This window comes from Coturnix japonica, chromosome 1 (assembly GCF_001577835.2).
Source record: "Coturnix japonica isolate 7356 chromosome 1, Coturnix japonica 2.1, whole genome shotgun sequence".
Lineage (NCBI taxonomy): Eukaryota > Metazoa > Chordata > Aves > Galliformes > Phasianidae > Coturnix > Coturnix japonica.
In genome coordinates, this window is record NC_029516.1 from 73,735,772 (window position 1) to 73,749,741 (window position 13,970).

The 13,970-nt window shown below is 43.3% G+C and overlaps 1 protein-coding gene across 2 annotated transcripts in view; it reads right to left on the reverse strand.

The window, feature by feature from the left end:
* GAP43 (growth associated protein 43) overlaps nt 1–13,970 on the reverse strand; it is a 54,074-nt gene that overhangs the window by 22,973 nt on the left and 17,131 nt on the right. For both annotated transcript variants that reach the window (XM_015875976.2, XM_015875967.2), the window contains one exon: nt 1,724–2,345. In XM_015875976.2, coding sequence (XP_015731462.1) covers nt 1,724–2,345 — 622 coding nt within the window. The remainder of the gene's footprint in view (nt 1–1,723; nt 2,346–13,970) is intronic.

Below are 13,970 nucleotides of genomic sequence, written 5' to 3' on the forward strand. Positions count from 1 at the left end.
TGGCTAGTTATTTACATAAGCAGCAGTATCATGTGCAAATGTGTATTAAATTGTAATGTTTCCATTCCAAATGATGTTAAGAGCAACAAGACCATGGGGAAGATGTCTGCAAATGACTCAGAATACTGACTAGAAAAAAAAAACATTATTTGATTACTGATCATTGAAAACAGGTAAAATTAAGCAAGTGAAATATCTTAATGCTATTAATTGCCTATCTCTATCCATTACAGAATATTATACTGAACAAAAATAGGATGTTAATTCAAAGCAGAATAAATTCTTGTTTAAGAATAAGGCACTCCAAATCTTAACCAAGAGTTAATTTGCACTCATTATTCTGTGTACACAGGACTCCAAAACACTGATTTACTCTATTCTGTTTTTACCAGTGATGTTTATACCTTTGCTCATGTGTAAATACAATGCAAGTGCAGCATGCAACATACCAAATTAGATTTCTCAAATCATATACCATTTATTTTGCCACTCATATTGTCATCATATAAAGCAAAAGACAGAAGGGACAGAGACCACAAAGAGACAACATGGTGAATGCAAATTCAAGGTTTATCTCTAGAAATGCTTAAATAAAAGGAGGTAAAACAAGCATCCCTTTGCTGTTGTGTACTTTCAGCTTAGAGTCACACTCCTCAAAGCAGTTCCGCACATTAATTCAGAATTATTTTTGCACAAGCTCTTCTCTGAGTACTTATCTGTTCTTTTGGATAAGTACTTCCTTATCTTTCCACTGTGCTGAGTGGGTGCAGTCACCCGAGGCCCTGAGTTAACTATGAAGCTTGGAAGCCTAAATGTAGAATTGGAATTCTCATTTTGGAAGAGAAGTCATTCACACAAATGAAATGAGGAAAAAACATCAATGAGTGCAAGTCTGGATGGAGAAGCTCTCTATCTATTTACATAAGGCTGTTTACGAAAATCAAGGTGATACACTACATTTTTTCCTCAACAAGCTATTGATCCCAGAGTGCATTTTACAACTGAGTATCTCATGAATGTGGAGGCCAGTTATGCTTTGCACCACCTTTTGATCAAGTTTCATGTGGTGCCTGCCTCTGTTGTACTGTTTCTTTTATTTGTTTTTCTTCAATAATTTTTAGAAGGTAAAGAAGAGGTATTTGATGTGTTTTCTACCTATCTCAGTATCGTAATTCAGTAACAGCTCTTCGTTATGGTTTGCAAACAATATGCTACTGTAAAAAATGCTCACTTTTGCCTCTCCAAACTTTTTACTTCTTCCCAGGGGAACCAGTTAAACAGACCTGCAGCTTGGTTAGGAAAAAGAACTGGAAAACACCTCCTGGACCGACTGTTTGCATTTAGCTCTCTCTAGTCCTCATTCACTGAGCTGCCAGGGCCTTTAATCTTCCCTTTCCTACCTAATCCTATTATCATGTGGGTATAACCTAGCTGAGATATGTCTGAAAGCTTCATGCAATTGATATGCATGGCTGTAGCAGGCTACTCCAAGCAAAGAGACTAGAAGTACTACTTGTGTGAATTAAAACTATTAATGATGCTGATAATAGGATGAGGTTGTACCAATATCTCAGCCATTCTTAGGCAGATGGAAAAAAGATTCTGCTCCTTCTTCACCATCCCACCAGCAAGGCTAGGTCAGGGGTCTCAGAGGCATTTGCAGGAGAACATGGCAGATACCCATTTCTGGAGAGGCCCACTCCCTACCGAGGCGCTCACTCACCTGTCTTCTCTTCGGTTTGGCTGCTCTCCACTGTCTCCATTTGGGGTTGCGCTGTTGCCTTGGCAGTAGCATCCTCTGCGGCAGGGGTGGTGGTGGCAGTGGTGTCAGCAGCAGGCACGTCGGCTTGTTTAGGCTCCTCTTTGTCTTGGGCTTCGTCAGCCTTCAAGGATGGCGAGTTATCAGTGGAAGCTTTAGTGGCACTTTCCGTCTCGGCAGCGGCAGCGGGTTTTTCCTCTGAGGAGGCGGCAGGAGTGGCAGCCTGTGGGGCTGGCTGCTCTGAGCCTGTGTCAGCGGCTCCATCCCCTTTTTTCTCCTCTGCTGGAGCGCTGCTGTCTTTGCTGCCCTCATCCACCTGGGCACTGTCGGCGGCGCTGGCCTCTGTGGCAGCGGAAGCCTCACTCTCTTTGTTCTCAGCAGCTCCACCAGCAGGGCCTTCGTCCTTCTTGTCGGCGGCCTCAGACTCGGATGCGGGGGCATCTGCCTTCTTCTCTCCCTTGAGCTTTTTCCTTGTTATGTGTCCACGGAAGCTGGCCTGGATTTTGGTGGCTGCCTTATGAGCTTTATCTTCTGGTTTGATGCCATCTTGCTCAATCTTTTGGTCCCCGTCCTCATTTTTTTCAACCTTAGAAGAAGAAGGAAGGAGGACAGAGAAGAAAACAGGGTTGTATGGTTAAGTTGCAGTTGGACCTGATGATCTTTAAGGTCTTTTCCAATCTATTGCAATTCTATGATTCTATGATTAGGTAAGTTAAGACTACTCCAGGTGCAGCCCAGGCTCTTATTCAATTGGGAAAGTCCCACCTTCCCCTCCTGCTAACAGGTGATGAGCTTGGAAGCAGCCATTCCATTTGGTATGGTTTTGAGGCCAGTGGCTCTGATTTCATCCTACAGCTGGGCAGACACGGGTGATTGGTAAAAGGAATTTAAATCACCCCATCATCTCTGCTAGCCATATGCAGAGCAACTTGCCTGTGTGGAAAGGCTTGCACTAGCTGGGCTGTCACTATTGCCATGATTAATTTTCCCATCCATTTTGAAACTTTCCAGTTTTTTAGCCCCAGTCATTTTCAAAATACTCTCCCAAAGGGGTGTTCCACAGTCTTTCCAGATCCTCTTTTGCCTTCAAATCCTTATTCCTTTTTAATGAAATCACACACACATATGTGATTCTAACCACAGCAAGTGTTTCGTGCTTTATAGCTTTTTGGCTCAGATTTGCCTGCAGAGACCATTATCACCACTCGCCCTGCCATAGATGCATGCTGTCACACAAACACACACATCCTTCTCACAAATGGCCTGCCTGCAAGCACTCCGAGCCCTCTTTCTCTGCTCTCCACTCTTGGTTTCATTGTAGAAATAATGGGCAGATAGATATCAGCCTTTCCAATTTCAGCAGATTATGATTATTTCTCTGACCGTTGTGTAGAATACAGCTTTACAACAAAGAACAAGCATTTCTCCTGTTTTTTAGACTTAAGCCATGCATTAAAGACTTAAATGGGACCAAAACAGAGCCCATACTTCATGCTGGTCTGCTGCAGACAGATAATGCTTGGTTTGTAAAATCCCTCTGAATTTACAGGTCATACCATGCTTCACCCCAATAACTTTAGCAGCTCTTGGGCAAGTAACAGTTCAGCTGCATACTGATGAAAGGACACCGTTCTATTAATATTCCCATTGGGAAGCATTCAAAAGAGCTACTCAGAAGCACTTTTACTGTCTGCACCCAGTTTCCAACACTGGCTCAGGTCACAAGAGAAAGAAAATGAGCTGGCTGAGAAAGATAGCAAGTGTTTGTTTCTGCAAGGGAAGAAGAAACCACTCCACAGACCACTGCAACTGAGAGATGCTACCTGGGGAAAGAACCAGAAGTCCATAAATACACCCAAAAAGACCGGAGGAGACGCTGCTGTATCAACACATGGTGCTGGAAACATGGTGCGAATGCAGAGGGTGACAGTGGACTGGTCACAGGCAGCAGTCACTGAGAAACAGACTGTAAAGGATTGCTCCCATGCAGAATGAAAACACTGATGTGAGACAGATGGGCATGAACACGTGAACAAAGCAGTGCCAGCAAGCCCAACACTTGGCCACCAGCAGGCAAGAAATGCTACCCATCACATCCTTCTGGAGTCACCAAAGAGGACAAGGCCCCCTGCCCTGATGTCCAAAGCAGGATTGTTTCCCAGGTAAACAGGGGTGAACTTCAGTGGCTATGGTGGCTAAGGAGCCAGCAGTCCCAAATCATCGTGGAAAAGAGCTGCTCCACACAGCTATGCAGGGTTGAGGATGGGTCTGAATGCACCAGCACAGCTAATGTTTCACTGTGACCCAGACGAGTTGAGCAGAGTTCTGCACAGGTTCACCTACCCTGTTCTTTAGGCAAGCTTTGCAGTTTGCGCTAAGCCCTGTGTTGCTGTAGCAACATTACTACTAATGTGTAGACAAGTTGGTTTAAGGAGAACTTGAATATATCTGTGTTATACTGAAGCCAGAGCAGTACATAGACACAGGTACGTGGACATAGGCATTCCTTTCTAGAACCAAGTAACACATGCCGTAGGTTTGCCCCTCACAAAGGTCTCTGATCAGTTTCAAACAGCAGCATGATTGGGAAACTGGAAAAATGACTACAAGATCCTAAAGATCCATTATAATATGTCTGATTCCTGTCAGACCCCTAATGAACATGACAAAATTTCAGTCCTTGGACAAAAGATGAGAACTATCGCTTGAACTGAAGAGAGAGATCTCTTGTCACTAGGACAGCTGAGATGAAATGTGGCCTTGCTGCATACCTTGATCACTGGCCAGTCACTCCTTACCTGGCCAGGAGCAGGAGAGTGCTTTTCCTCTTCTGGGATATCAGACTGAAACCTTGCGCCTTTGACTACCATATTACAGAGCTAAAAGCCTCATTGCTATTCCAATGACTTCACTGTCCCCTTATCCCAGTTGGGATGACATCAGTTTGAGTCCCTGGCAGACTGCAAGGTTCACAATTGCAGAATGTATTTCCAACAGGGCACTTGCAACAACAATTCAGATATAAAAGACAAGGAACATGAGGCTGGGTCAGAGATGGGCTTTAAGGTCATGAATTAAAACAGTGTTCTAATAGTTGGACTGTGTGAATTCAGATGGCTCTTAGTGGCCCTCATGAATTCCACTTGTATTCAGTTTCTCCCCACTGCAGCATCCTAAGCATTTGAAATGACTTATTTTGAGGTTACTGGCCTGAAGCTACTTCTGGGGTAGGACACAGTATCCATCTAGTATGTATGTCATGTTGTGTAACAAGGGGTTGGGTGAGAAGCAGATTGTTTGGAGGTAAACTTCTGTTCCCACACACAAAAAAGATGAGGGCTCTTCTTCTGTAGATTACGCACACAACAGATAAGGTTTAATTAAGGAAGCTGCTCAGAAATAACCTGTACACAATGAAGCTCCTGGAAAGCAATTTGTCTTCCTTCGAAAGGTAAAAGGGTGAGTCAGCCTTGCCAGGATGTATTCAAAAGCACTGCAGTCGAAAACAAGAAATCTGTCTGTCTTATCTATCCACCATGCATGTATGACATCTTGGTCGTAATATTGTGGCTTCTGGTATAAAAGTGACAATTATTATTAGTGTTTGTACAGGATCAAGAGCCCCTAGACAAAAAAAAAAAACAAACAAAAACAGGTCTGGTAAGGAGAGTTTTCATATATTATTATTCAGTCACGCACCCCCTTCACCTATAAATTTATGTATAAACTCAAACTAAATATTGAAATATTTGTGATATTGTAAGCATGCATGGAACTTGAAAATACTAAGGCTGGTTCACATATGAGCATCATAAGGAACATACAGAGACAAACACATCCTTCATTTAGACCATCCCCACATACCCTCTGAAGCCAATGTGCAAAGCTTTGCCTTCATGAAATGTACTGGTAGGATTTATGTCTCTATCTGTACAGCCCACATCATCTTTCCAATCCTGGAAGGATGATCCTCTCACCATCTCAATCTGCTTGTCTGCCACACCTCCAGCTTTCTAGGACATTCCTTCCCAGGCAGACAGTTCTTGCAAGTGAGACTTTCCTCACTGTCAAATAGCTCAGAGTAGTAGATGAGAAATGAATGCTCAGGACATAGATAGGGCTGAGGTTAGTTTGTAGGTAGTAAGAATGTGAAAATTTCACTGACCCAAGACCCCAAGATTTCTTATCTCTGACTACCTTTCTACCTTCCATCTCCAATGCTTACAGAGGCATCAAAACATATCAAATAATGAAGAAGGCTCTGTTTTAAGCTCCAGCACCATCTGAATGGAAAGGGGAAACATGTTACTCTCACCTTAAAAAAACAAGCAAACTAAAAGAAAAAAAAACCTTGTACTCAGTGAAAAGATATATGGACCTTAAGTAATTCCATTTTCATTACATCTGCATTAAGGTATGTGTGGAAATCTTTCCTTCTGTTGACTGAGTGAAATAGTGCTGAATCAGCTAATCATCAATGGTGTTTGTGGGGTGAATTACAGAATGGTTTGGGTTGGAAGGGACCTCAAAGCCCATCCAGCTCCAAGCCCCTCCTGTGGGCAGGAGTTCCACCCACCAGCTCAGGCTGCCCAAGCCCCCATTCAACCTGGCATTGAACACCTGCAGGGATCAGAAATCCACAACCTTTTCCACGCAGCCTTTTTCAGCACCTCGCCATCCTCTGAGTGAAAAAAAATGCTCCCTGACATCTGAAGTAATCTGCCCTCTTTTAGTTTAAAACCACTCATCCTTGCCTTAGCACTATTTGCCTGTGTAAAAGTCAATCTCCCTTTTGTTTAAGTTCTCTTTAAATACTGGAAGGCTGCAATGATGTCTCTCCAGTCTTCTCCAAGCTGAATCTGTCCAGCTCCCACAGCCTTTCTTCACCAGTCCTCTGAGGAAGATACACATCAAACCATGACGTTCCAGTCTTAACTACTATACAACATATATTCAACTGACATCATTCAAAGCTAGTTGGACATAAACTCACAAAGAGATTTAGGCACCTGACTCTCACTGATTTCACAGCATTGAGTCACCTCAAAGCTTTTGTGGGCCTGGCTTTGCATGACCTGATTTATCTCAGATACAGCATTTAAGGAGCAGAGTGCATTAAAAAAAAAAATAAAAGGACCAGATGTCTCCCCAGAAGGAGTGAAACGTGGACATGTAAAAGAGAGACTTTCACATCTTGTGAAGTGAGGAAGCAATTTAGCACTGCAAACAGCTTTTTTTTTTCTTCTTAACCCAGTTAAATAGTGTGAAGACACCTGGATAGAGGATGGCACGTCTTAGCACAACCTGTCTGCAAGGCAAGGAAACAAAGAGAGTTTCTTTTATTCCCAGGCTGGCAATGTTGATGGTGACAAAACACCCCTGGAAGAGAAAAGGTTAGTTTGTGTCTCCAGAGGCTATGCAAGATGGTTCCCCAGTGTTTAACCAGCAGGGCATCAGCTCTCTAGCTTTAATACTTCAGCAATTATTTGGTTTCCATTATTTTCCCTACGAGATCCTCTCACACATGTGAAATTTCCCTTCTATTTTATGATACCTGAAATGGAGCAGGCTTATGACGGTAGGCAGTAGATGGATGTTATACACTTGGGTATTGTGACTGAGAGGTAGAAAATAGCCTAAACTAGACCCATGTAAGTATTTTCAGTGTGCCTTTCTCAATTAATACACTTTCCTTTGGTCTGCTGCTGTGGCCACAGAGCACAGGATGCATTCACTCATCTTTCATCTCTAAATGCCCAAATGCAAGAGGACTGGGTTACAGTCCACCACTAAAATAATGCTTTTACAGTGTAATATCAAGGATGAATGTTTACCCTGAGGACTTGAGCATGCAAGCCACCTGAGAACCCAAGGTCTGTGTGGACCGTGTAGAAGGTTTTGAGTGCTTGCCATTATCAGCATCTATGCTCTTGCTCTAGGTTCCTGGCATATGCTGTGCTACCAGCTGTGCCTAGTCTTCTTTTTGGAAGGAAATAGCTGCGTTGTTTCAGAAGGAGCCAGCCAACAGGTGTTCAAGTCAAGGAACCAAAACCTTTTAAAGTAAAACCTTCACACGAAGCAATAGCTTGTGTCCTGCAGCTCTTACTCATCACCTCTAGGAGAACATGTCTGCACCCAGCTCTGATGAAATGAAGTGTCCCTGCTTCTCCCCAACACAAGCAAAATGTCAGTACAGATACCTCAAGTCCTTCCACTGCTGGTCTCTGGGGTTCACTTGACTTTTACTAGATTGCACCAAGGAATTACAAGGCACTTTGTGCTGGCACCCTCAGAGCATGAACAACTAGGATGAGGCCCTGTCACCAGCTTCACACACATTGGTGCTCCCTGCTGGTTTGCCCAGGGTTTTTGTAACCATCAGAATGACAGTGAAAGGCTCAAGCCCCAAGACCATCAAATCCCTAACATTCCTTTTAGCCTGCTTGTTAGCCTTAGACTTCTTCTGGTACCTATAACAATAACTCTTAAAACTAATTACTCAACCTTGCGAAGAGAGAGAGTGGAGCATCAAGTAGCTCCCTCCCTGTTTGATGATAAGCTCGGGGCTGTATTTATTATTTTTACTATTATTATTTTAATTTGCATTATTGAAAATGGGGGTAATTACCTTCTGAGAAAGCACCCATGGATTTGTTAAAGTCAAACAAACATCTCAAGCAATTAGGGAAAGCAAAGAGCATATTAATTCCCAGTGACTTGGGAATCTGAAGAGGGAGGGCTCCACCAACACAGCAGTGAGCTCCTCTCCCAGAACAGCCCCAGGTCTTGCAACTGTCTGGTTGAACAGGGAAGTTGTGGAGATGGGACCCACAGTGAAAAAATGGGGCTCTTCAAAGGGCTGACCTGGTAAGAGAGAGGGCTAGAGCAGTGAGATGTCAGAGCCTGAGGGAGAGAAAAAAGGAAATGAGAATGGAGGACTGTGACGAACAAAAGAATTAAACTGGGAGGAGAAAAGGAAAGGAGGAGGAGAAGTAAAAACTTGCCAGAAACAAGCCACTTTATTCAGAGCAGACCACCCCATCAGCCATGCTCACCTCATGATCATGCTCACATCAACCAAGGCTTCAGTGAGGAAAACTCTTTGGCTATGTAGTAACCTCCCTTGCCTTCCCCCACACTGCTCTACATTAAACTGCTCTACAAAATGATGCTTCTATAAGACACTACAACCCCCACTGCTTTATAGCAAGGCTCTGCCCAAAGAAAAAAAGGTCTCTCTCCTCCTCAGCTTCAGCTACTGATAGGGTGATAGTCTACACCTGCTTCCTGTGCCCACAGCCATGATGTGTGGCACAGGGGTGCTGCATCCCACTGAAATTACTGGCAGACCCAAAGAAGTCACAGCCAAGATTCTTGATCAGGATCTAGCAAGGACAGTCAATATTGCCCTGCTTAACTTTCATTATCCTCCCAGTCATACCTTTGTCTTTTGTTTTTCTAAACTCCCAAAAGTGAGCCTAAGCCATGGGACCACCTTCAGCCAACAACTTCCTGCTCCCCAGGGAGCAGAGAACAGCCTCTTTAATCATCAGAGCCACTTTCAGCAAAGCCCAAGACTTGCAGGTCTCCTACTTAACCTGAAAAATGTTCTAAAACAGATAATTCCAAAGTATCTCATAATTTTTTCAGCTTCTGTTCCAGACAGACCAATGCTACTGCCTCCCTGCACAGCTGAACAGTGTGTGTGTTGTGACCTTGTATCCCCAAAGAGGAGGAATTCATACAAAGGCTGCAATCTACTGATACAGACTCCATCTCCTTCCAGAGGCAGCATGTTTTCTCAGCTTCAAGTTCTGAAGGGTTCAATAGCTCTTGGTGGCCCTGACTCTCCTAACCAGCCAGGATTAGCTCTGCTGGTTCAGCTTACTGCTCTACAGTGTTCCCTGACCCTGCTAACACCAGCCCTAGCTCCACTAAGAACACAGTCAGCATTGCAGCTGGATGGCAGTGTTGAGTGCTGGCTCTGATTTTCATGGCACCTCCATTTATTGATTTGTGTTGTAGCTCTTCGTGGTCATTTAGGATTTCCTTCATGCATACAGATAATTTTTTGTTGTTGTTTCTGGCTTGCCCTGGCCTTTCTCTCCACCCTCCTTTACTTCAGTATTCCCACTGGTGCTCACAGTTGCTCCACATACTTTCTGAGAGGAAGCAAATAGGGCTCTTGCTACAGTACATACATGGACTCACTACCAGTAATGGATAAGACATGGCCACCTCTTATGGATCTGCATTTTTCCAACCAACAGCACATCTTGGATACCAGAGACCTTAAAGGAAGCCTGTGAAATTATTCTTGGCCTACTTTTTTATTTTTCCTTTTCATTTCTTTCATGTGTTTAAAGTACAAACAGAGAAAGGAGGGAGATCTGTATCTCCTTCCTATTTATCCTCATCTTAGTTGAAGTGGAGATGGAAAGAAGAAAACTTACTCTTGAAATATCATAGAGGAGAATGGGTCCTTAGGCCCACTAGAAGCTCTTAGATATTGCGGACGCAGAAAAGTGAGAAGACCTGGACCTTATCTCTCCATTCCTCCCAGCCCAAAGTTTATACAGCTCATTAACAGTTGCACTGAGATCTTACTGTAATTTCAAAGCCAAATGCAATGTTGGGTGGCTAAAGTGGGGTTTGATTCCATTGCCTTCAATGTACTTTTCATCTGAGATAATATTTACAAGACCTTTGTGGTCTGCTACTCCAAACTGCTTGGGAAAGATGACACTGCTATGTTCCAAAAGGACTCTGATCCTAATTGAGTTAGCATTTGTAGTGCTGTTAGAGTCTCAAATGCATGGTGCTGTAGCATTGTGAAATATTTAAGCTTTGCTCTTATCTATTCCCTTCTGTCAGCATAGGATAAGAACATCCTGAAAGGAGGGATGAGAGTCTGTCAGAACCTGAAAAGGCCTCCAGAGGGGACCTGTATGACACAGCTTCTTTCACTTGAGTACTTGGGCTTGACTGACTGAGACCATGCACCGTTTGTGTTACTTTAATGCTTTGTAGGGTGCATAAAGCTGAAGAATCAAACCCACGATTGCAGTTGTCACTCCTGGTGGCAGAGTGCCCACGGCTTAATGCTGTCCTTACCCCTCTCCTGTCCTTCAGGCAGGGTTGTTACCAGAGCACAGAGAGGGCTTTGATGGGAACTTTCCTTTGGGGCCAGAGGCAGAAAACGTGACATTGAGCAGCCTCAGGGCTTAATCACTTATTCTAGAGACTGGCACTGAGCTATGGGAAATGCACATGTGGCTTCAAGCCATTTTGTTTCCTACTTTGCTCCTCTACTGTACACAACTCTATTGAAAAAGGAGAAGGGGGAGGCAAGCCTGCAGTGCATGCTGAGATAGACTCTTTGTGGACACTGTTGAGTTAATGTTGTAAAGACCTCCAGCCAAAAGGAACATGTTGAATAGACGTTGGGAAAAAAAGCCTAAGTGTTTGGATCATAAGGGTATGCCACAGACACATGTAAAAAGTCTCTCAGAGCTTCCCCTAAGCTTCCTTCTGTAGATGAGCTCTTCTGTCTTCAAATGGCTTTAAATATCTTGGTCCTAATGTCTTCTGTTTGCTTTTTTTCCCCCCATTCTTCACTCAGGAAGCATGGCAGTAGTCTCAACGCAAATGTGTGTTGCAATGTGTTGTCTCCAGGTGTGCAGTCACTCTGTATCTGGTGATGCAGCCCAATGCACAGGCATATTGTCATCCAGACACCACTGGAGCCCTCCCTCTGAAGGGTTTTACTCGACAGCCTGCCTGGAAGACTGCTAATGGACAAGAAGGTCCTTGGAAAGAATGAGGTGATGGCTGGACAGGCAGAGTGCACAAAGCTTCTCCTGCATCTTTGTGTTCTGCTGTGGATGTGATACGAGAAGTGAGTCTTCATCATGAGCAGAACTTGTGAGGCTTCTTCTTTCGCGGGCCAGTGCAAAGACAGACTGAAAGCACTGGCATGCCCACGCAGACTGTCTAACATCAGGAAAGTGAGCTATATTCCATCTTCCAGGAAGAGCCGGCACATACAGAGTGCCCAGCTTTGTCACAGAATGAAGAACAAATTGTTAGAAAGCCCTGAAGGCCAGTTAGATGCTCTCCAGGGTCCTCTCAGCCCTCTCTGTGCACTGCAGCAGGACCGATTTTATTTATATTTAACCAGCTCTTTAAGAGCAGCACTTCTTACCAGTATCCATTCACTTTCCAAAAGATGATTTTCTGGGTTTCTCTGACAGCTTTTTTTCCTTTGGTAAAGAGTTCCTTCCCAAAGTTTCAGTCAGCCCCTTGCTTCTTGTTCACATTGAGAACAGCTTGTTTCTGCTCTCTTAGTAACATTCCTTTGTAAATCAATAGCTCTCACCTCTCATACCACTCTTTCTTACCAGACCATTCTTCCTAACAGTCTTAACCCTGACTCAGAGATCCTGCTTTACTTACTTACTGAATTCACACTAGTTCTGCTGAGAAATGACTGAAACATCACCCCAGCTTTAATGAATAATGAAACACTACGCTCACGAAAATAATAATTAGCCAAGTAGCTAAAAATACATCAGTGTGTGGATCAGACTCCCAAAGGCAGTAAGAAAAGCTGCAGCCACTAACATAGATGGTGATGAAAATAGCTCAGCACTTCAGGGGAAAAAAAAGAAAAAAAAAAAAGAATTGAGGGGAACTTAGGAATGGCTGAGTATCCTATAGATAGACAGCAATCCATGCAGACTGTTCAACGCAGTCCTAAGTCTGACTGCTCCGTTTCCTGTCAGCCTCTCCCAAATGCCATTCAGCACATTTAGGAGTTTTCTGAGGATGTCAAGAGGTTGGATAGCTGAAGCTGGCTAGGACAAATAAGACGGAGTGGAAGGAAGCCAGCCACGTTTCAGAGTTTCTCAGAGTTTTCATCTGGGCTCCTATTATACTAACAGTGAGCTCCAGATGAAGGGAGAGGTGCCTGCTGTGAGAAGAGCCAAATGCAGGAGGATTTATGACGATGACGATGGTTATTATTTCTACATCCTTGGGATATATCTCCCTTGTGGTGCTGGGAAAGGAAGCAAAGAAGCAACAGAAGTCAAGACAATGGGATTGTGCTGAATACAAGAAAGTGGATAGGCAGCACAATGGTTTGAGGAGGAAAGAGAATTGAGATACTGTAGGGACCAGCTTGATTTCTTACTGCGCCATCTAAAATACAGAGCCACTTTTTTTTTTGCAGACCTAATTTCTGCTCCTTTGGGAAATCACAGGACAAAGCTAATTCTTGCCAGTCCAGTTTGTTGATTCATCAACAGTAACAACTTATAGTCCTTCACAAGACATGCAACTGGAGTTAGGCAAATTGTAGGTCTGCTCAAATGAAGCAAAGATTATGGTATGCAATGATTAAGGTCTATGTTAAGTGGAGGTTACATCAGCAATTATTTTCCACTTTTCAGATGAACTGTTGGCTTAGCCATGAAAATAGTCACAAATCCCACATATTCTATTACAGTAAATGATCACAGTGTCTGTATTTTAGCCTTGGAATCTGCGTTTTTTTGTTATTTGTGGGTTGCTGTTTGGTTTTTGTTCATTTGAACCTTTTATTTTCCTCCTCTTCAGTCAGAAAGAGGAAACTATCACAGGAGTACCGCAAACTGTGTGTCACAAACACATACATATATATAAATAGAGGAGTACATCAATGATATGGGAGCAATCTACTATCTGAAGTCAGTTTGCATAACCTATTCACTAAATCCTGCTGAAATAAAACAAGAAATGAAGCACAGACACAAAATATTTCCAAACAGATCAAATTCCACAAGGGTTTTTTGAGCCCTTCAAGAAACCATGAGTTCCAAAGGCATGAATGCTTTCTGTACTCTTCCAAACTAGTCTCTAACTCAGGGTTTCACTATCTGACTGATCACTAGTAATACCTAACAGCATTCAATGTAGATGTGAAGAACCTACTGGGGCTTTCAGATACTTTTCATTTTGATTTCAGCGTAATGCAAAGGACAACAGTTTCCACCTGTTTCTTGCTTTGGTTGCAGACACTTTTACTTCAAAGCCTCAAGAAAATACAATACATCCTCCTCTCTCCTCATCAAGAGGCTCATTTTCCAGATTGCACTTTACAGACATTAATAAATTGCTGACATTTATTGTGCATTTATATGCTCTAGATCTAGTGGGTCAGTATAAACTT